Source organism: Athene noctua, chromosome 14 (assembly GCF_965140245.1).
Source record: "Athene noctua chromosome 14, bAthNoc1.hap1.1, whole genome shotgun sequence".
NCBI lineage: Eukaryota > Metazoa > Chordata > Aves > Strigiformes > Strigidae > Athene > Athene noctua.
The window spans coordinates 1,304,183-1,326,679 of record NC_134050.1 but is presented as its reverse complement, the minus strand read 5'-3'; the positions used below and the strand labels follow the sequence as shown (position 1 = coordinate 1,326,679).

Here is a 22,497-nt window from a genome sequence, read left to right as displayed (position 1 = left end):
TAGTTGCCCAGTCCTGCCTAGTGAACAGTGAATGGGCAAATCTAGGTCGTGTGACTACAGGGGAGAATGCTTTGGCAACGTGCTGTACAAACAGGGAGATAATGTTTTCATTTCAGCAGTTCATTCATATGGTAAGAGGATTTATAGCAGTGTCCTGCATGGGTTCAGCCTTCCAAGACAGGAATTGTCAGACTGTAATTATTAAGGATGCTGATAATGTGTTTGCATTAATTACAATAGACTTTGAAAGTGGGATCTTCCTCTGTGTATCTTACTGTGTAGCAAAATTTAGGTAGAGTTTTCACACTTAAAAAAACTATATCAGAGCTCTATGACCCAGTGCAAGTCTTGGATTAGAATAGCTTTTGGCAAGAGGGTATAGGGAGTATAGATTGGCAAACAGATGAAGGGCACATGTAGAGAGGGAAAGGATAAAATGATCCTTCCTTCCACAGAAAGCTGAAATGCTATCGCCTGCAGGAATCGAATGTAGATTTTTTGAGTGCTGGGAACCAGAGTCTGAGGCCATTAGGTCTATGAAAAAGTTGATACTTAAAATAATGAAACAATTCCCAAAGTACCAGCAGAGACAGTCTAACAGACAAAGTTGCTGTGAGCTGCTTCATGATTGTCTCAAGAATCTGAAGGCTCCTGAGGTTGTGTGAGAACATCAGCTCCTTTAGTTTCTTCAAACTATGGTACTCTTTCATAACAGTATTTACTAGACTATTTTGACTTCCCAAAAATCTAGCTGCTGAACATCAGAGAGAACTGAGGTTTATTTTGTCTCTAAACTTAGTCTACTTAGATTTGCATGAGTCCACGTTGTAAGGTAAGGCATAGTTGCTGCGTTGTCTCTTTAATCATTGCCTGCTCCTTCCTTGCTAGGCTGGTAAGTCAGCGCCAAGCACCAGAGAGCTCGGAAGAGTATGTGATGAAAGACTTTCTGCCTGCAACCTGGCATAATTTCTAACTCATTTTTCTTTTGTGATCTATCTGTTACACCTGAGTGTGTGTAGTTTTGCTCAATTATTGATGCCTTCTGCATGTCTTTAGCTGACATAGGGGTATTTTTGCTGACTTACTGTTTATCACTTCTTGTTACTGGCACTTACTGAAATCAGCGTATATGGTTACACGGCAGATTTTGCAGAGCACTGCTGCTACCGTGGAAAGCATTTTCATGATGGTCTCTGCTCCCCCGTGGGCTCCCTGGGTGCAGGGCACAGCTGCCTCCCCAGGGGCTGCCCCAGGGGCTGCGGGGGAACCTCTGCTCCCGCTCCGGCACCTCCTGCCTCGCCGACCTCGGTGCCTGCGGAGCTGCTGCTCTCCCGTGTTCTCGCTCCTCTCTCCCAGCGGCAGTTGCTGTTGCACAGCAAGCTTTTCTCCCCTTCTTAAATATGTTATCCCAGAGGCACTGCCACCATCACTGATGGGCTCGGCCTTGACCACCTGTGGGTCTGTCTTGGAGCCAGCTGGCGTTGGCTCTGTTGGACATGGGGGAAGTTTCTAGCAGCTTCTCACAGAATACACCCCTGTAGTCAGTCAGCTACCAAAACCTTGCCACGCAAATCCAAGACCTGGTACACTTTGTAGAAATGTTTAATGGCAGCTAAGGAGGCTGTTATATGATGAAATTTCAAGGAGAGATAGACATAAGAAATAATGGAAAACATCACAACAGAGTCAATTTAGCATCAGTCATAAATTGGATAAAAGTTACGCAATGTACAGTTTAGGGAAAAAAGTAAGATCAAAAATAAAAGAAAAAAGTGTATTGCTTGCAGCAGCTGACAGTCCATATTAAGCATCAGAGGAGGAGAAGACATGTGCAGCGTACTGACCTGTGAACTGCTGAACTCTTGCTCTTCAGGGCTGTCTATGTCCTCTTCCGTAAACCAAGTGGTTGTGAACTGCAGGTGCATCTTGAAAGAGAGGACAGCTGATTTATTTTGAAGTTTAAAGGTTTCCACAGATGGATCATAATAGAATACAAACAGCTACAGTGCCACAGAATAGATTTAGACCCTAAATTGCTTTAAAAATTATTTTAGCTATAGATGCTTTAGTATCATTGTGCCTTAGCTGCCACCAAAATTAGATTAAATACGGCAATATTCCTTACCCTTTTAATCTGCTAAGTGCCAGCTGTTAATGTTATTACATGGGTTCACAAAGTTATTAGTTAAGGCCATCAGAAACTTGAAGGAGCCACAGATGTTTTAATCGTCTTAAATCTTGAGGAGGTATGAATGGGCAGGCTCAGTACTTGCATAGCAGGTGTGCAAGAAATGTGTTGGTGCAACATAAAATTATACTCGTGACAAAACTGAAGGCAGTCTTTCAAGGAGGGTCGCTGCTAAACCTTTGCATAGTTGATGCCTCAGGGCTGTTAGAGGTGTCATTTGTGGTTCTGACACAGAGATGGGGTAGAAGATATCCCCATGTAATTAAATAATTACATCATGCATATGGTAATTAGATAATTATATTTTGCCAAGATACTTAAAGGCTACTACAATTGCAGTTGGATACAACAGTCTTCATTTCCTTCCTTTTACAGCTTAAGGATGCCGTTTTAAATTAAGTGGTTGTCCTGTACTGCTCTGGAAATAATTGCATTTTCATGGTGGGCAGAATGATTCCTGTGCCATTATTAGCTGTTCTCAAATGATGCAGTAAATATGCTTGGTGGTAATCAAGAAAATCTTTCTTGAAGCCTTACTGTCAGATCAGGTTTTTTATTGTGTTGTTCTCTGAGTACCAGTTGTTATGAGTTGCCTTATGAAAACTGGCAGAGACAAATGTGTGTTGATAAAAACTAGCAAAGTAAGTGTAGGTTATAAACAGATAACAAATGAAGGGAGAGGAAGGGAAGGAGTACACTCATACACTACAGCAGTTGAGATCAGTAAAAGTAAATACATAACTTTTGATGGGATAGGGGCTGCCTTGTCTTTTCTTGTTGCTTCTCACACATTGCTTCTCTGCTGTTCCTTGCTAATAATAAGGGATAGACAATTTATTGTCTGTTTGCTGCTTGGTTTTACAACCTCTGAAGAAAGCAATTTTAAAATTTATTATCAATTAACACAAACATTTAATTACTAACTTGGGTATTATGAAATGACAGCATGGGGCACTTACTGCTCTCCTGATTGGTCTTCTCTCATTTCCTTGTTTCCTCTGTTGTTCTCTTTACTGCTACCTTGTATTCTTGTTCCCTCTTCCTCAACATTTTTGACCATTTCTTAATTTTTTCACAGAGGTACAACCAGTTTCACTGATGGGCTCATCTCTGGCCAGCAGTGAGTCTGTTGGGGAAGTGGCTATGTCTGTCACAGGGCAGCACCTGACCTGACCTCCTCCCGCAGGCCGCTCCTGCAGTTCTCTGCTGCCCAAACCTTGTTATTTGTACTCAGAAAAGCTATTGAATCTTGTGTGTGTGTGTTGTAATTACAAGGGCAGTGTTAAGACAAGATCATTTGAGCTTCAATTACTACTATCTTTTATTACTAGGAGAGAACTGGTTTCATGTCATGTACAACCTGGATTTCAGCAGTGTCTTCTGATTTGGTGTCTCCAACTTATTCTATATAATGAGCAATAGAAAGAGGAGAGTGAATTTCTGTCTTGGAGGCTGGTCAGTGAGAAATAGATTTTATATTAAGATTAATTACGTAACTAGTAAACATGCTCCAGAAAGTACGAGCTAAAAACACACAGATGCTTTTGGAAAACAAGCTGTGAGGTTTTTTGACTCAGGTAAGCACTGTGTGACCAACCCCATGGCGATGCCATGAACAGCCAGGCTTCTGAAGGAGCCTTCCTCAGCCCAGGTGTACTGCCAGCTGACATCTCTGTGATTCATCTCTGGTACCAATTGATTTAATGGCAAAGTGTCAGTCTGCCAAGAGTTAACACCAGGCTCCGGTCTGTGTACAGTGCTGCTCTTCACATGGTGTGAAAAGTTAATGTAGAGAAGACCCCATGTTAACATTTGCATCAGTGTGCTATGGATGGTAAGCTTTCTTCCCACAGGAAAAATGGAACTGATCTTTCCTTGTCAGTAATAACTGAGGAGATAAATGTGCCTACCTTTGTATTGCTTCAGGCAGTACTGCTTGCTGGCTCACCTTTGAGCCTTAGCTTCCCATGATCATTCTGCGATTGTGGAAGCAAGGCTGTGAGACTTCAGGCCAAGATCTGTTCACGGAGACTAAAGCATCAAATACGCTTGTTGACAAGTCGGAAGGCGGCTGATAGTCTTATGATAATTGTTTTTATTTCTTGTGAGAGACTGGTTGTATAAACCAGGTTGAGCAAAGTCATTTCCTCCAAGTTTTTTCAGCCAAATAAAGGGAAGAAAAACTATGTCATCAGATGTGCGTGCTTAAATTTGTTGATTGGAATTGTAATAGAAAGTTACTGTTAATCCTTTTTTCCTGTAGCATAACATATTGAAATAACATGTTTGGTTAGCATACAAAAAATGGCTGCATTTGGCAAGTGTTTTAGTGGAGCTTGTAAACTAAATTCACAGGTATCCATTGCTGGAAAGTCTTAGTCTTGCAGTTACAACTTGGACTACTGAGTGTTTTTTCAATCAGAGAGAAAACAGCACAGGATTCATGGCTCACTTAGGAAATACTGTCACCCACAGAACTGTTAGATGAAATTCAATAGGTGCCTGAGTGAGTGTGATTCTGTGAAGGCAGTTGTTTCTGGCATGGCTCTTCATCCATGGAAAATTGTAACTATGGCAGTTCCAAGGATAAACGCATATGCATGCACTGTTCTTGCAGTGACTCTTACTTTTATTCAGATGTCTTCCTTCACTGGTGTGCTCTTTGCACGTGGGTGAATCCTATAGTCTTCTGCCATAAGTGTAATAATAAATATTAAAAGATAAAATCTTCAGGGAAAGTGTGCTTGATTTGGAGAAATCCAGGTTAATGAAACACACAACAGCTTGAACAAATACTTACATAGTTTTCTCAATTAGCATGAATGTTCTTGAAAAGCGCCGAACCACGTTAATTTCTGCTGGCCAGGATCAGAAACAGACCTGATCTAAATAGCTCTTATGATGTGCAGATAGTTGGAGATTCTTTGTGTAAATTCAGGTTGTTTTTGTGGAGATCACATAGTTGTCAAACAACAGAGATACTTGTGACTTGCCTTGTTGCTGTTATTTTTGGACTGGCGTTTAAAAACTATTCTGCCTTTCTTCAAGATCTTCTAAAATAATCTAAATTTCTGAAACTTCCCTAATTTCCTGAACTGAGAAGCTCCGCTCGATCACATTTACCTGTGTGGTAGCAGGGCCTGTCAGAGTAGTTCCCTCATTTGCCGGAGAGGTTAGCAGGTCTCTTTCATCCTTGACGAACTGGAGCTGATCCCAGGACTCAGGCAGGGAGGCAGTACTTTGACAAGTAAAGCAACATTATGTATCTGTAGAGGTTGGGAAGTGATGCAGGGAAGCAGGCGTCGTTGGCGTCCTGTCAGCATTGTCAGGGGAGAAAGGAAAACGTCCTGAACCAATCAAACAACTTAATCTTCTCAATTTATGCTTTTGCACTTTGGGATCTTTTTAGTAAGAGATCAAAGAATGTGCTTCCTGGCATTCTTTGGGAGTCGGGCTTCTGGTGGTATATGCTGCTAGTATATAAACTTGGTCTTTAGGTGTTTCCACGCAGGGAACTTAGGCCAGCTGTCAGGTCTCTGTGCGACGCTGTGGGTCCTGAGGACTTCGGACAAAGTTGAAGTTTCTGCCTATTGGACAAGTAGGAGATTTTCCAGTGATTCACTTGTATTTTAATAAGTCTCTGCATGACCGAACAGTTATGGTTTGTGAGTACAGCTCTTCAGGGATCAGTGTTTTTATTTAGTCAGTTGTTAATGGCTATGGAGACTGCTCATAAACAATTAGAACCTCCAGAAAATTAAGAATTTTTTTCTCTGTGAGGCTCTAGTTTATTTGGGTCACGTAAGGCATTTGATCTTTCTTTATTAGCATACTGTATGTCATAAAGTGTTTCCAGAGACAGAGGGTTCTTTGGGTCAGATTGTGTGGCCAGGTGTGTAAGGACTGAAGGGCTGGTTGGAGGGGTCAGACAGGGCTGTGACAGAGCCCTACAAGTCACCTGAACAGACATCCCGAGCGACTAAATAGTGACAACAAATGCTGTGATTTCATTGTAATGGAGCAATTCTTGAATTAAATTCTAGGTATGTCATTACCCATCTTCTGTATTTGTTACAGCAGCCAGAGATGTGGCTGTGTGGAATAAAAGCATTTTATGATGACACAAATATTACGAAGTGACCATTCCAGTAGCATCACTGTGCATACCTAAATATGGGCTGGAAATTCCAATAGGCTGGCTTAGTAAACTGGACTACAAAATTATTATGTGACTGAAACTGGTTTTGTATTTAAATATGGATGCCAAGTGCAGTGAATTTTCTCTCTGTCGAGTCTCTAGTTTCAAAGAACTTATTTTACACACAGGCTTCAGTAGCCATTTTGTGTGTTCTGTACAGACTCTCTCTTCTCTTCCTTTGTCTTTGTTTTTTCCCGTCAAAACTTTAATCTTTTTCTAGAAAGATCATTCAGGCTGCAATTAAATAGTTCATCTTTGTGTACAAAACCAGAATAACATTCTTGTTTTCAAAAACAAAGTTATGTTATTGTTATGTTATTGTTGTCTGATAAGAATAATTTTGAAATTTAATTAATATAGATTTGTCCATCCCAGCCTTTAGACTGATTGTGATGAAAAAAAATTGGATTTAACTAACTGTATTTTGAATATTGAATTTTGAGCCTTAGGTGCTAATAGTTAGACTGCCACAAGAGGTATGTGAGGGCGTGTTATGTGACGATTTACAGGCTGCTGTAAGCTGGCAGCACATGTGGTTCTGTGTGGTATTCTCTCTAATGTTATGCTTTTAAAGTAGCCTATTCTAGAGCATGCTGGAATGAAAGTCTAAAATAGTTTCTTTTTGTCTTTTGTAGAAGCTCCACCAAAACCAGAAGAAAATCCTGCTGAAGCGTTCACCGACTCATCTCTCTTTGCTCACTGGGGCCAGGATCTCAGTCCAGAAAACAGACGTATCGCACTCAAACAATTCCAGTATTACGGCTACAACGCTTACCTGAGCGATCGCTTGCCCCTGGACAGGCCCTTGCCTGACCTTAGGCCCAACGGGTGAGTGCTGTAGTTCAGCTTAGCATCACAGGCTCTGAAGGGTAGTGTCTGTTAGCGCTTTTTCACCTGGAAGTGTTATGTTGTGTGATCACGTAGAAGGGATGTTACATATGGTGGCCAGAACAAGTAATTTCTGTCAAATATATGAAGGTTGGAAGTTTGAAATGTCTTCTGAAACACTGGAGTACCCAAATAACTCCTGTTACAATCCCATTAAGTATCCGTTAAAAGTTCCTCAAGATTCTTTGGAACCTTAACTATGCCAACAATTTACATCAGATATCAAGTGTTTTATTGCTAAAAGAATAACCTTTTTAAGTTAAGTTTCAGCTTTATTACAAGATCTGATTAATTTTGAAAGCCGAGAACTGTTTGGTAAGGATCAGTAAGCGGGTGAAATACACCATTTAGTCAGGCAGCGTGTACCAGCGGCGAGCCCATGGAGCTCCCTTCACGGGGCTGCTCTCTGCTAGGGAGCCTGCGTGTCAAGCAGGGGAGAAACATCCTCTGTTATTCCACCGTGGCTTGGCAAGATGGATGGGACAATGTAGTGAACAGCCTTCCTTCCCTTCAGCGCGTTTGAGGCTGTTCTGGTAGGACCAGTCACGGAGAGGGTTCATGCTCAGCTTTCCTTCAGCCGTAGTGGTACATCTGATCCTCTGAACAAACAGCAGCTCTGGGGATAGGGGAATGGGTGGAGGGAAAACTGCTATTTTGTAGCTCATTAAAAAAAAATCCTTAAACATGATGGCTACTTAGTGAATTGAACAGATGATCTTATTCACTTACTTTAACCAAATGTTTTAATAACTGAAGCCATGAGCAGTGCATTTTGCCACACATTAGGTTGTCTGATATTAATGAAAATATGAACGTCATCTCGGGCATCACTTTGGCAGTTTTAAATACATCTATGCTATGTATTATTATATGTTACATTTTACAAATATTTATGTTGTAGATTTGCTGAAATAATGACTTTAAGGAAATCAAAGTCCATGCAATTATATTTATATTTTAGTTAAATCAGTTCAGCACTGTCTGCAGGGAGAATCTCTTTTTTAAAATTGTGAACTAATTTAGAGGAAGAATAAATCTTCTTTCACTAACAAGACATCAGTGACAGAAATGTTTCTGTTCTTATATCTCTTTTGAAATTACTTTCTTGAATGATTTAAATCTAAATTTTTTATAACTATGGGTTTTAAAAATTGAAAAGACAGAGAAGATGAATGTTACTATAGCTGAAAGAAATAAATTAAGGTTGGGATTTTAAAAGAAACTCCAGTTAGAAACGAATCGTGATCCTAATTTCTATGAAATTTTTGATCTTTAATTAACTATCTACCAGAAACATATTATACGTTACACTATGATTATGGACGCGCATGCATACAAAATAATGGCCTAGTAATGGTAGCTCAGGAAGAATTTTTTTTTTTTAAAGTTTTTTCCTCCAGCCTTTATTCTTTATTAATAATGTTCAGCACCAAGCAGGTAGTCGGACACTGAAATGTAGTAAATTCTGATAGTGAGGGAAATTAAGCACGTTGTCAGGTGGTGTGTAAACTGTTTGCTGTATCTAGTGGAGTACAGGGCTACAGGGTATTCTGAAAGTCATGTTGCTGAAAAGAAGAATTCCCACTCCTGATATGCAAATTCTCATTTGTGTGAAAGCACATGCATGGGTATTGAAAAAAACCCCTACCCTGCAGGAGTGTGTTTTTCACTACAATAATCAATTTTTAGGATTTGTAGCACCTGTTTTTAAAGCCAATTGCATTTGTCACTTCCAGTCAATATAGACGTATTTAAATAACCCAGGGGCAGATACTAGGCTCAGGCAGCAGAGCATGAAGGCCAAGGACAGCTTAGTCTGAAGAGAGCACGCAGCAAGTGGCATGGAGACCGAGTTAACGAACTTTGCTGAGCGTTAGTCAGCTGTGTTCCTGTTCTGACTAGAAACACGGGAAAGCACAGGTATGCCCGGGTACCACAGTAGCTCTGGACAGAGTTAGCTTAGGTCTGCTCAGGCTCGTTAGCCTGGGTTTAGCAGCGGTTCTGCAAGAGTCGGTGTGACTTTGGAATCCCAGCAAAGGCTTGTGGGCAGGTAGCGAAAGGAACGGAGTTCACAGAGGTATGCCTGGGCTCGGTTGTGGTCTGTCTTCTGTGTTCATAACCTGCCATATGAAGTAAAGGAAATTGGAAGGACAACAGAAATATGTATAATGAAGTCTCATGTAATTCATGTATGGTTGGCCCCAGTTAAGACTGGGAGAATTATCTGCCAAGAGTGTGTGGTGTTAGTAGGCCCTGTTATATCATACTGGTATGACTCAGCCTTCACCTTTTTCTGCCTGCAGTGCTCTGAGAACTCACATCAAAATAACTTAGCAGGGTTACTCAGTATTTCTTTGCAAGGTTCTCCTGTGAGAAAGGCCACTCCACATGTGTAATAACCATGTATTAGAGCGTAGAGGATTTCCTACGGCTGATATCGTCAACATTTAATGCCACAAGAAACCCGGAGGACAGTTGGAGATTGCTGAGGCACAACACATGTGGAGGAGAGGGCAAATATTCAACCTAGCCCAGTCCTCCAGTGTGGGTGGCATGTAAAGGGAGGAGACCCCATTTAGTAGATAGGGCGGTGCACTCTGCCCAAGCCCCTGAACTCTGGCTTCTCTGGAAAGAAATGACCATCGGATGGAAACATCCAGCAGATTGCGGTGGGGTCAGGCTGTGGCAGTTGTTGCACCTTGCAGTGGGACCTTCTTGTGTTTCAGGTACTGCAGAGTGGTTTCTAACCATCTGTACAGCCATGAGCCTCATGTCCTGTGACAAAACACTCAGAATTTGATTACTTTTCACTGAATATTTGTGCGAGCACAGTAGAGTCCCTAGCACAGTCCAAAACAAGCTGTTATAATATGGATTGTAAGAAATAACTCCCCTGGTTATCCCAGCCTCCTGAAGTAATCGTGACATCTGAAGTAGGCTTCATTTTTGCAGTATTTGGTAGATAGTACAAGCAGTATTGTGGAGTATTGCTTATACAGTCTCTCCCAAGGCCTCTATTTATTTTCTGCTGTTAAAATTGGGTGCTCTGTTGTTTACCACCCTTATGTGCATCTGTTAGCCCATAGCGTATCTACATCACAGACTAACAAATAACTGCTAGCTCTAATGAGCCTGGAAGCATTGAGAAAGGCAATGTTGCCCCAGCTGTGTGCAGGAACAGCATAATACTTCTGTGTTAGTTACAATTTTGTTGTGCTCATTACTTTAAGTAGGGCAGGCAGTACCCACAAAGCTTGTGGTTAGTGAAATGTTGAACAAGCTCACATAGAAATACATTATTAAATGTTTGGTTGTTTAGGGATCCTAAAGCTGTGTACCAAAACTCCTTTCAAGTGCATGCACTTAGGATTTGACTTTATTGGCTTGTAAATTTTTGTTGTGTGATCCAGTGTGCCAAAGCACCTGTGGGAGAGAGAGATAACATTCTTTGCTTAATGTGATGAGTGAGTGCGAGGTAGTGGAAAAAGAGGTGTGCAGCAGGACCCCAGCAGAGGAGCTATTCTGCAGAGTTCTGCTCCTCCACAGCCCGTATGATGTGAAGGAGCTGACCAGTCGGCATAAAGCAGCTTCTTCAGCCAGCTTAACTTCAGTCAGCCAAACTTCTGTTGAGTTCATAAAACCAATATTTGTATAAAGAAGCTAAGACAGGAAGGGTGGATGGAGAAAAGAAGCAATTAAAGCTCAGATGTTTTTTCTTCTTTAGAGATTGCTAAATAGCATAGTATAGCATTTGGCTGGCATCAGGTTTTCCCTTTTGCTAGCTGAGTCAGTGCTGTTTGGCCTCTAGACGAGTGCAGGGGACATGTCCCGTTTCCTGTACCGAGAAAAGCTTTGGCCATGTTGGAAGTACTTATTTCAAACAGCTCACCAGTCACAAACTGTATTACTTTGAGGCTCAATTCAGCAAGGAACAATGGTAGAAGCCTTGAAGAGCAGCAGAATTAGGTTTGTGATAAATTGGGCACAAATAGAGCAGGGGCAATGTCCACTGCATGCAAATATAACTGTGAGGGAGAAAAATTAACATCGGCTGCTTGAGGAGTGATGTGTTTTAGAATAGCTGTGTATGTACATACCTGAGTCCAAAATATCCATCAGTGTTATGGTGCTATATGCAGTCCTGGGTGTAGTGTGCAAGATGTCAGACTTCTATAAACCTGTAGATTTAACTTTATTAAAACTGATGTAAGAAAACCGTGATCCTGAGTTGTGAGGTTCAGGCTGGGCACTTGCATGTTAGCGATGTTTCTCCCCCAGAACCAGCTCCTACAGACTCGCAGTTCTGTTTTGCTGGGCGTATGTTAGTTACAGTTACAGCTCCATGTTCCCTCCTGACCAGTTCTTTTGTTTCTACTCACAAAAGATAGCACAAATACTGCATGTTGAATTTGATGTTTCACAGGAATCCTTAATAAGAGCAAAGTCTGTTACTTTACCTGTTGTGTTGTTTTGGACAGAAGTCCTGAAATTACCAAATTATTCAGCATTCGTAATAAATACCTAATGTTTATTTCTGTCATATTTCCTGCTCTTTTACTCATTTCTCTACCTTTGATTCTTCTTTTTCTTGGCTCACTGTTGCCTGCCCTCAGGCTGGCTCATAGCAGGGGCATGTACTGCCCGAGTGGCCACCCTCTGCGATTCTCATCGGCGCTTCAGTTTGCCCCGTCTGAAAGTATCTCCTCAGATGGCTGCTCTAGAAGTGTTTCGTATCACTGGCAGTGATAGCAGATCAGCTGCAGTCTCCAAGTTGCTGTAATAACCTAAGTTAATAATGATGTACGCCTCTTGGTTTTGATCTTCCCTATTGTCTCCTTTCACTGAAAGAAGATGCGATGCGGTAATCTGTGTGCGCTTTCTCTTGTTTGCTCTCTGTCTCTTATTAGTGTGTCATACCATGAGAATGTTCTTTCACTCGGCGTATATTTACACTAAAACATACTCAAATAATCCATGGCATAATACTGTGAGAGGCTAACAATTTTTGGCCAAATAGCTATACAGAATTCTTCTTGTCTTCATCCAAAAATTAGTGTTATTGAGATCATCGACTGTCAGCTTAGTGTTTTTATTGCATTATTCAGAGAAAGGTCTTGATTTTAAATACCAAGAAGAAAACGGACCTTTATTGTATAATTTTATCGACATGAATAGCTTTTATTAAAAGGAGTGGGGAATCAATCTGTTACAATTAAATCTATGCTGTAAGACCCTTAGGAGACTGAGAGCTAATCACATGTTACAATCTTATCTGCCTATTTATCAAGTTCCCTGCCTGTTATTTAATCTTTCCGTATTACAAATTTTTTGTTTTGTTTTTGGGGGTTGATGTCAGGAGGAAAAAATTGTTAGCCATGTTTGCTTATAGTTATATGGTAACTCTGTGTTTGAATTCCTCACATGATTGTCTGCCTGTCTTTGCTCCCCTGTAATAGAAGATGATGACCACAAACAAAGGTTTCTACATTTGCAGCAGAAGTACTGTCTTGCTGGCTGTAGTTCTGTAATAATAGATTGTAAACCTCAGAGATCAGGAAAAAAGCCCTTTTTATATATCGTTCAAAGCCAGCCTTATTAGGATAGTTCAGTTAACACCTAATAACTGATAATAGCAAAATGAAAAATGAAGAATGATCACAAAATGAAATTATAAACAGAAATATTTGAGCTGGAATTCTTACAAGACTTGGTTCTATTGCAAGAGTTTTAGTCCTATTTATTTCATTTATGCCAGAATGGGATTTTTTTTTCCTCCCATATGTCTTGAACTTTCCTTTGCCATTTTGGCTGATGACAAAATGTTACCAGATCTTGAAGGAAGTACAATACTGCTTGTGCTTCTGAGAAATTCTTATTCCGTTGGAACTAAAGCTTCCTCCCACATATGTTCTTAAAACAATACCTTAACCCCAAATGTTTTAGTAATATGCTTTATTGCATCCTGTGTTTTAAAGAAAAATGTGGAATAAATGACATAATTTAGTGATTAAAACAAAAAACATGTTCTGCTGCCATTGTTGGCTGCGATACCCATGTAACTCTTGGTGAAAGGTTATCAAAAATTGCAGAAAATAGTTGTTTTTCATAATTTATGTATGTATTTGTAGAAGGTCTCGGAGAAGTTATTAATACAGGAAATGATTCTTGCTTTGTTGTTCTTACTGATAGTTATACTAAACTAATTTTAATGTGACTGGCTAAATTGTCTTATCACAATGCATGTACTCTGGAGAAATATAATTTTCTTGTGGACAGATATTTGAAAGAAGATTCATAATGTGTGCTGTCCTCCATTTACCAGAGTTGTGCTTGAAATAGAACACCAGGAGTTTCTCTAAATTTCTGGTAACTATGACAACTGTTACTTTAGTGTTATTAGCCCAATGTAATTTAGTGGAGTAGGTTGCTAGAGGTAATTTTTTAGCTACATTGGGATGATACTTGCTTTTGTAATTCTAAATAATATTTAGAATTTATATTTAAAAATCAGTCCTATTACTGAAACATGCTCTATACTTTGTGAATTTGTTTTTTTAGCAAGAGCCTCAGTTTGCAGAGGGGCAGGTTAAGGGTCTTGTCCAAGGCAGAGCCCGTCAGAGAAACTTGTATGTTGCTGGTTGCTTCACAACTGTTCAGTTCTTAGGGCTTATTGGAGCTAAGGTTTTGATCCATACAATTTGTTTTCTTTTTCCCCCTTCAGCATATGTTGTATACACATATACATCCATCCTTTCTCTCTAGATATTTCTTGTACCCTCACTGAAAAAGAATCCAGCTGAAAAGACTAAAGAAATTAGACACGAGAGCCTAATTCCGTTCTGTATCGTGTGTAGTTATCTTTTAATGTATAGTGGAGCAAAAAGGGTCAAATGACGTTCACAGCATTAAACACTTCTTGTCTTGCACGAGGTGCCAGACAGTGGGAAATGCTGTCAACTGTGATCTAATTTGAAAAGATGTAAATTAGTGCAGGTAAGAAAAACAATACAAATAATTTCCTTTAAATGTAGGGAAGATGTGTCAGAAGCAGAAATGTTTGAACGTTTCAGTTTATGCATGGATTTATGGAAGGGCAGCAGTGTTTTGGGGGCCAGTTTTTGTCATCTGGAACATTTTTTGAATGTAGTTTATCACTAATTTCTTACAAAAGTATGTTTTTTATATATCTCAACCTTATCTTAATTAACAGAGGAGGAAACAACACGGTTTTTAAGGAAGCAAATTCTTTGAACTACTTTCAGTGTATTTTTATTGCCATCTAAAATATTTTCCAAAATCGCTGTGTTAGTCTTTATCTGATACATGACATATCTTACTGTTTTTGCTAAAGTGTCATTTTTATCATCTGTGTACATTGGTATGGCTGAGGATAACAAATACTGTATGCCTAAGCTGGAGAGCTACAGGATAGATTGGCTGTAGCTTTGTTTGCTGGACCATTTTGTGTCTGTGTGCATTTTGGCTGCAAGTGAATCACTAAAATTAAAGGCTTTGTAGGTTCTTTATAGGCAAATACTGAAAAATGTTTAAGTATATTTAAGGCCATTAATGAGTTCATAGTCTTTTTGAAGCCCAATTTTCAAAACTTAGATGAAATTTCAATTACTACATCAAACAGAAATGTGCTAGCTTTATAAAGGTGTGCAGGAGACTAGAATTTTGTTAGTAATTTCTCATTATGCCCATGCAGATTTTTAGATCTTACTTGTGTATAATAGATGACATCCACAAAGTAATAGTATCCAGATTGCATATGGAATTTTTTTGTCCATGCAGAATGGCATGTGCATGCACACACACCATGTGCCACAAACAGGCCTGTTCTTCAAGGAGCTGGAGCTGTAATGGTCTCAGCATCTTGCGGAAAACTGTGAGGGTTAGTATTTAAAAATTCTAGTGTGATCATAAGTACAGGGGCCTCTCGGACACTTTGAGCCTGAAATATACACCTTGAAAATCCTATTTTCAGATGCCACCTAACCCTGATGGCACCTAAAATTCACATTTGCCAAAGATTCACCTTATACTGACGGTGCTGGCCCAAAGTCAGTGTGTGTTGCTTCACCTACTCGGTCATCTAGGCAGTGTTTTTAGGGAGTGCTGTAAGAGACTGTTCAGCACAGATGACCTTTCTCTAGTGAATGATTTCAGAGAAAAATAATTACTTTTACTTAATTAATTTACAGCTTTATTAAAAACCCAAACATTTTGCTGACAGTTTAAAAGATATAAATTGGTAAAAGGGCTTTCTACATAAATTGGAATTGCTTTCAGGGATTCCTTTTTTAGATAGTATTTCATCTGGTTCTTCCCTGTGTGTGCTCTGAGCAGGTGTGGGAACCTTCTGGGCTGTGCCTACAAAAGCTCTCTTATTCTTATGGCTGAGTATAGATTTCTCTGAAACATTTTCTATTGACACTGTGACTTCCAACGGTTTACTCTTTTTTTTTTTTTTTTTTCTTTTTCCCCCTTCAGGTGCAGAAACCTTACATTTCCTGACAGGCTTCCTGAGGTCAGCATTGTGTTCATATTTGTTAATGAAGCGCTCTCAGTTATTCTGCGCTCCATTCACTCAGCCATTGACCGGACTCCTGCTCATCTGCTCAAGGAGATTATTTTAGTTGATGATAACAGTAATAATGGTAAGAGGCTTTGGTTCTTCCTATTTTTTGGTAGATTTAGTGATGAAATTTTAGAAAGTACAGGATTCTGAACTTAAAGTTTTTCTTCTGCTGGGGGGTTAATTCTGAACTCCTAAAATACAAGGAGAATCTGAATTTATCCTGTTGAAGACAGATGCTGAACAAAGGATATTTCTTATCCTTGCCATCATTATAGCTATTACGTGATCTCTGTAGCTAGATCCTGTGACTTGCTGCTGATCATAAATATGTCAGAGTTGTACAGAAAAGAAACATACTAGGAAACCAGTAAATAAGTTCCCTGCTGGAGGCTGTGCACTTCATCATCTCCTCTTCTGCTGACTATCAATGAAGGAAAAAGTAAAATCCTGACTCTTTTAAAGTACACACAAAACCCACCAACTTGCTGTAGGCGTATGTCAAATCTAATTCCAGTCCTAGTGCATAATACCATGTTTAGAGTTACCTAAGGCTGACCAAGCTTTTCTTGAAACACCTACTCATGGAACAGTGTGGGTAAATCAGTGTGTAGGATTTATGAGTTGCTTTTCTTAGTTTATGGCACAATTTATGATGTAGCAATGTGATGAAGTAAATGAAAGATCACATGAAACAGTAAACTGTGGGCAAAGTAAAAGAAAATAAAAATCAACGTGTGCACACGCATACATGTGATTCAGAAACAGCTCGTGAACTGAGGTAGACTTTTGATTTGCTTCAGCACGTAGTTCTGTAGTCTGACGTGTCGTTTTACTGATGCACGCTTGCTGGCCCTAGTTTATGCCCACTCCGTCATGCAATACACGGACGTTTGATAGGAGAAAAAATAAACTGTAAAACGACTTTGGCTGGTGGACTTGCGCTTTGGAATGTGTTTGTAGAAATTCATTCCTGGATCTTTCAGACAGGTTAATGTGATGCCAGGAGCTCAGTGAATCTGAACGGCTGTGGGTGCTGTGGGGCCTGGGGCCTCTGGACATGGAGGAACTGGTCACAAGGCAGCCATGGAAGAAGAAAAATAATGGCTGAAAAAAGTGGCTTCTGGAGTTTGAGTCTGATTTTTCTATAATTTACAGGCAGTGTTGCAGTGGGCACATTGCAGAGCAGTGTCAGAAGCATCAGTGTTTCTGAGAGCCTGTCAGCACTGTGACGAGCTCACTAACAAATACACTTTCCACTGTGCTCTGTGGGCTAGTCAACATTATTCTTTTTCGTTATTTCTTACCTGAAATAGGAACGAAATCACAGGAACCACTTAATCTTTCAGGAAGACCTGTTCAGCCACATTTTTTTTTTTTTAGTACCAGTATTAGTACTGTAGAGTATCATATTTTTATGGTTGGCTGTGCCTTTTATTCTGGCTTGCCTTCCTAACCCTCCAGGGCCTTAAATCCTTAGGGCCCCGGCCCCAGACAGGAGGACGGAAATTGAGAGGAAGGTAACCTTCGGTCTCACTGTCTTGGCTTGGTGTGACATGTTGTTCTATACAAAAATACTGTGCAGAGTGATATTTAGTCTCCTAGAAAAATTCAGTGCAGGATTTTCTGCTACTCCTCCAACCCTTTTTCTGGCGTCTCTTCCCTGCAGTAGTAAATTAGATTCCTACAGTCCTCTTTATCCCATAATGTATGCTGAAGACCTGGTAATAGGCATCCATTTGGAGAGGATGGATGTTTGGGTAGGAAAGGGAGTGATTGTACAGATGATTTATGGGCTTTTCTATTATTAGTTTAAATCATGAAATATTTATTCTACAATTTACTTTTGCTTTTACAATATTCTATTTTCAATTTTTTTCTCCCTTCTAGCACTGCTGAAACTAATCCTTTATATTTAGTGTCATTCTATGTTTTTGTTAGTAGCTCTTTAGCTTGCAAGTGTTGCTGCTTGTAAGATAAGTGGGTTACTCTGGGTTTCCCTGTAATGTTACCTGAGGGGGCAAAAGCTTACTTTGTGCTTGCATCTGGCTCTAGACTGCTTCTCGCAGGGACCTGTCAGAATTCTAATTACAAGAAGTATGTTTATTCCCAGGCTTTTGCCAGGGTCGGCAACTTTTATAGCTCAATGTAAGATTATTTTTTTTCTGTGATGCCACAGCCATGGATTTTACAGGCAGGAAACATCACACTATGAGAAGTGACTAGAAGGAGGGAGTGAGAACAGGGATCAGGCAGAGTGCAAAACAAGACGTTCTTTATTTTGAGTCTCGTGCGCTATTTGGTTGGATTTGCACAGCGTAGTGGTTTAAAATAAAAGCAGATATGATGATTGGCACTAGGGGAGGGCACCAGAATTTCCTGCTTCTAAGGTGAAGTGATCTACTGGTAAACTGGTATAAATTATTTCTGTGGGCCAAACTCTGAATCTAGTAATGTGCACCTGAATTCATCCCTAATTTCAGGATTTTCAGAAAAATTTCTGTTTCAGAAAAGAGCAGTGGAAGAACTCGTTTTTTAAAATTCTAGAAGGCTGATTTCAGAAACTGTATATTCAAATGTACAGCCAAAGTCCGTGCATTTGTCTTGAACAATATAAGCTATTGCATTTTATTTCATGCACTTCAGGGTACGTCGAGCACATTATCTATGACTTTCTCTAAACCTCAGTGCAGTTTTTCAAGTTCTCGATTATGTTTCAGAAGACCTCAATTAATCTCTTCTTTCCCCTTTTTTAAAATAAATGCTTCAAGTTAGGAAGCTGTGAACATGCCAGTGTGTGCCATTTAAAAGCAGAAAATAGATTTAACAGGTCCCAAAATTTTGATCCTGCATTTTAATAAAGCCATTTGCATGGCTTAGTGTATGTATTTCACTGTACTATCTTTTCCAGCAGAATTCTGATAAACATAGTACTGAAATGTTTCATGTATGCTGTTAGGTACATTAGTGTTAGAATTTCATTTAATTGAAGGTTTAAAAAAATTGTGTTTCAGTGACAGCCTGTGTACTATATGAAGAGAACAAAAGGTGTATTAAAAAACCCAAACTAAGTAACAGTGTTGTTCATTTGGGTCTCACTGGGGTCTCAGTCGCTTTGGTGTGAAATAGAGCAACTGCACAGATTTCAGCTGGTTTACTGTAGTTTTAAGTGCTGTCTGTCAGATCAGAATCTTTCCCATTCTCATCAGGAGCGCTGTTTGCTTTTCGGAGATAATGTACTCATTAGTGTATAACTCGGCAATAAAATAATTTGTTCATTTTTGCCTCCAGAAGTAGCAGACTCTTCCAGCTGACTCAATGCATTTGAAGAGAGGGATTTGCAGAGAAGAGGCTTTAAAAAAAAATTAAGTGACCATGCCTGTGACTGCTGGTAGTTAATTAGACCTTAGAAATATATTTAGAAAAAGCATTGCCTCAGCTGGAAACTGCTGGAATAGTGTTTTCTTCACTTTCTGTCCCGTCGAGTCCTGCTCTCTGGGGACAGGGTGCCAGCCTCCTGTGCCACTGGAGTCCTCTCGTGGCTTCTGAGTCTTTTTGCTGACATTGAGCCCCGCTGCACTATGAAGCACCTCTTGAAGATATTTTAAGATGATTTGAAGTCTCTCTAAGAAAGCTCATTGTGAGCCATGATGTGTTCAGCTTCATGGGGAGACAGTATGCATTAATGTGTCCAGAGTGTGCCTTAGAAAATTTTATATTATAGCAGTAATTATCATCCTCTGTGACATTTTTTCATATTAAAGTTAATAATAAATGTTGCAGTAGAGGCTCAGATTTCATGAGGTTTCTTCCTTTTTCTTTGAACCATTACTTATGAATGAAATATTCTAACGTGTTCAGTTTAATGATTCTCATTTTGTCCTGAGATTTCCATGAATACAGCTATTGAATTGCAGCAATAATGCTGGATATCACAGGATGCTAATTTTATGACTTGCAGTGTTGAAGAGAATTAGCACAGAGTGGTAGAAAATGGGTCAGATGCAACAGAATCACGTTTGAGAGATTTGCAACATTGTCCTTAAAACCGTGAATAAAAAGCTTGTCAGGAAGCATCCAGAGCTGTTCTTTACAAAGGTATATTTCTCCTTTGGTTATTTTTAAGAGATATTTGAGAATAGGAGATTGATTTTATTTTTTTTTTTCTTTACTAAAGCAGTGATGAATAAGCTCAAAAGTACTGTTCAAATGCATGCTACATTTCATATTACCACATAATTTGAAGATGGCTTACTTCTAGACCAGACAACTATGAATGTTGATTTTAAAAAAAAACTATTAATAACCATGTCCTAGGGAAAACTTTAGGACTTGCTATCCTACTGTTTGGCTTCTTCTTGTTCTCTTAACTGAATGCCAACAAAAATTAAAGACAAATAAAAACATTTAAAAACAAGGAAAAAGCCAAACTTTATTCCAACCCATATTCACTTTTGGGCCATATGCATTGTGAAGGCTTTGCTTTATCTGCCTAGATTCATTCCCCCATTAGCTAAAGGTCTTGATGCTGAAATTCTTATTATTGCAAAGTCTTTACAGAAGCAAGCTCTCAGTAGCGTTGTCAGGGATTGACACGGAAGAGGCTGCTCTCTGTATTCCTCCCAGACTACCTCTCCTTGCTTCCACCCTCTCTGTAGGCTTCCTTTTTGTGTTTGAGAAAAACATTAGCTCTTGTTACAGACTCTGCATTTTACTTGCATAGTAACATTTAGCACTGAAACTTGAATAAATGGAGACAATTCTTTGAGCATATGCTTACTGCTACATGTTCTGTGCTGATGCTAGGACTGCAATGAGGTGTGTCTTGGCTTGTGTGCCAGCTACTGTGGATGCATCTGAAAATATGTAACAAGAAAATAGCCAGAAGCAAAACATAGTCTACTGACCATCTGTTTCAGCAGTCAGCAGAAGTTAGCAGAATAAGGAATGTTGTTCTTACTCTGAGGTGTGAGAGAGTGGAGCATGTGAACACTTTGGTTCATGTCTCAACGATATCTGGCCTGCAGCTTAAAACTTCTGTGGAAAAAATTAAGAACCACTGATGTAAATGGACGGTGAGATTTTTATAAGGGCAGTAGGTCCTGAAGATGGTGTCCTAGAGTGGCTGCAGACTGGTCTCTCCTCTTACTTGTCAGTCCTTGTGACACCGTATTTGACTCCTGCTTTAAAGGAAAGAGTTTGTGGAGTAAGATAGCAAAAAGGAGGGAGTAAGAGAGCAGAAAAGAGGACACGGATGATGGAGGCAGCGATCTGTCCCAATTATTCTTGCCCCACTTTTGCTTTGATTTATCACTGTTCACACCTTTTTCTCCTACTCTATTCCTTTCTTCTTTTTTCATCCAGGGGTGGTCTATATCTCTGGTCTTTGTTCCCTCAGTCCACTCCCCTTTTCCTCATTCCACCCCGGCAGGCTGCTCTTTCCAGGTGTTCACTTCCTCACCCCCTACCATACACCTCATCCTTCTTGACAGGAGCTTGTGTCCTTCAGCTGGGGTCTCCATTTTGCATGTTCTCAAGTTCCAGTGTACCCAGTGCCTCTTATCTTCTCCCTGTGTCCTCCACCCCAGTATTTGTTGCTCTTTATCTCCAACTACACTCCTCCATTGTTCCCATCTCATCATTCAGCTCCCCCTTGCCTTTAGCCACAGTAATTTCACTCCTGCCTGACTCATCTGTCTGTCCCTCCCTCCCTCCCTCCCTCCCTCCTCCCCCAGCAGCATCCTGCTCCTTCCTTTATGGCATTTTTTTATCATTCTCCCATTTTCCTCTTTTTTCCTCTCTGATTCCTCCTTTTCAGACATGTTTTTCCATTTGGTTTTGCTTTCATTTTAAATGAATTCTGTTGTATTCTTTTAGCTCAGCATTCCTAACTCTCAGTCCGACTCCAGCGTTGACTTGCAGTGTCACGCGTCCCTCGGACATGTCCCTTGCTGGAGGCAAGACTTTTTGTAGCACTCTAATTATAGTTGTACAAAAGCTGTTTGATAACCAGCATACAGTCTGCTTTGTTTTATAATGGGAACTGTCACATTCTCGGTTCTTTATAACTGATGTGGAAGGTCCTTAGCCTTTGTTTTCTGGGAGGTCAGGAGAGCTCCAGTGCTGTGAGAGTGAGGGGGGCTGCAGGACCACTGCCGCGAAGGGCGGCTCTTCCCGGCATCCCGGAGAGCTCACCCACCTCTTGCCCCATTTGCCTCTGTGGAAGGGTGTGCTCAGCAGTGACAAAGTGGCCTTTCAAAAGAGCAGTTAATGATCTGCAATGTAGTAGAGTTCAGTCTGTTTGTATGGCTGGAAAAGCAAAATTTCAACGTGTGTGTGCAAGCTGGTGGCATAGCCTCCATCTGCATCGGGGGTCAGCAGTGGGCCGCAGAGCTCTTATTGCAGTCTCCTGACACCAGGGTTTTGATTGAAATATCCGTGTAATACCATGAACTGAATCTCCGCTAGCCAGCAGTGGTTGAAATTTAGTATATGGTCATCTTATTTTTTTATTGCCCCCATGAGGTGATTTAACTCATTCAGTCCTCATAGGCTTGCCACATTGCAGTCCAGTAAATACCTTTTTCTATGTCACATTCAGTACAGCAAGTCCAAGAGGACAGAGCAACTGCTGCTAAACCC

The 22,497-nt window shown here is 40.2% G+C and overlaps 1 protein-coding gene across 2 annotated transcripts in view; it reads left to right on the top strand.

Moving 5' to 3' along the window:
- GALNT18 (polypeptide N-acetylgalactosaminyltransferase 18) overlaps positions 1 to 22,497 on the top strand; it is a 308,217-nt gene that overhangs the window by 191,933 nt on the left and 93,787 nt on the right. For both annotated transcript variants that reach the window (XM_074918427.1, XM_074918426.1), the window contains exons 7-8: positions 7,022 to 7,214; positions 15,771 to 15,937. In XM_074918427.1, coding sequence (XP_074774528.1) covers positions 7,022 to 7,214; positions 15,771 to 15,937 — 360 coding nt within the window. The remainder of the gene's footprint in view (positions 1 to 7,021; positions 7,215 to 15,770; positions 15,938 to 22,497) is intronic.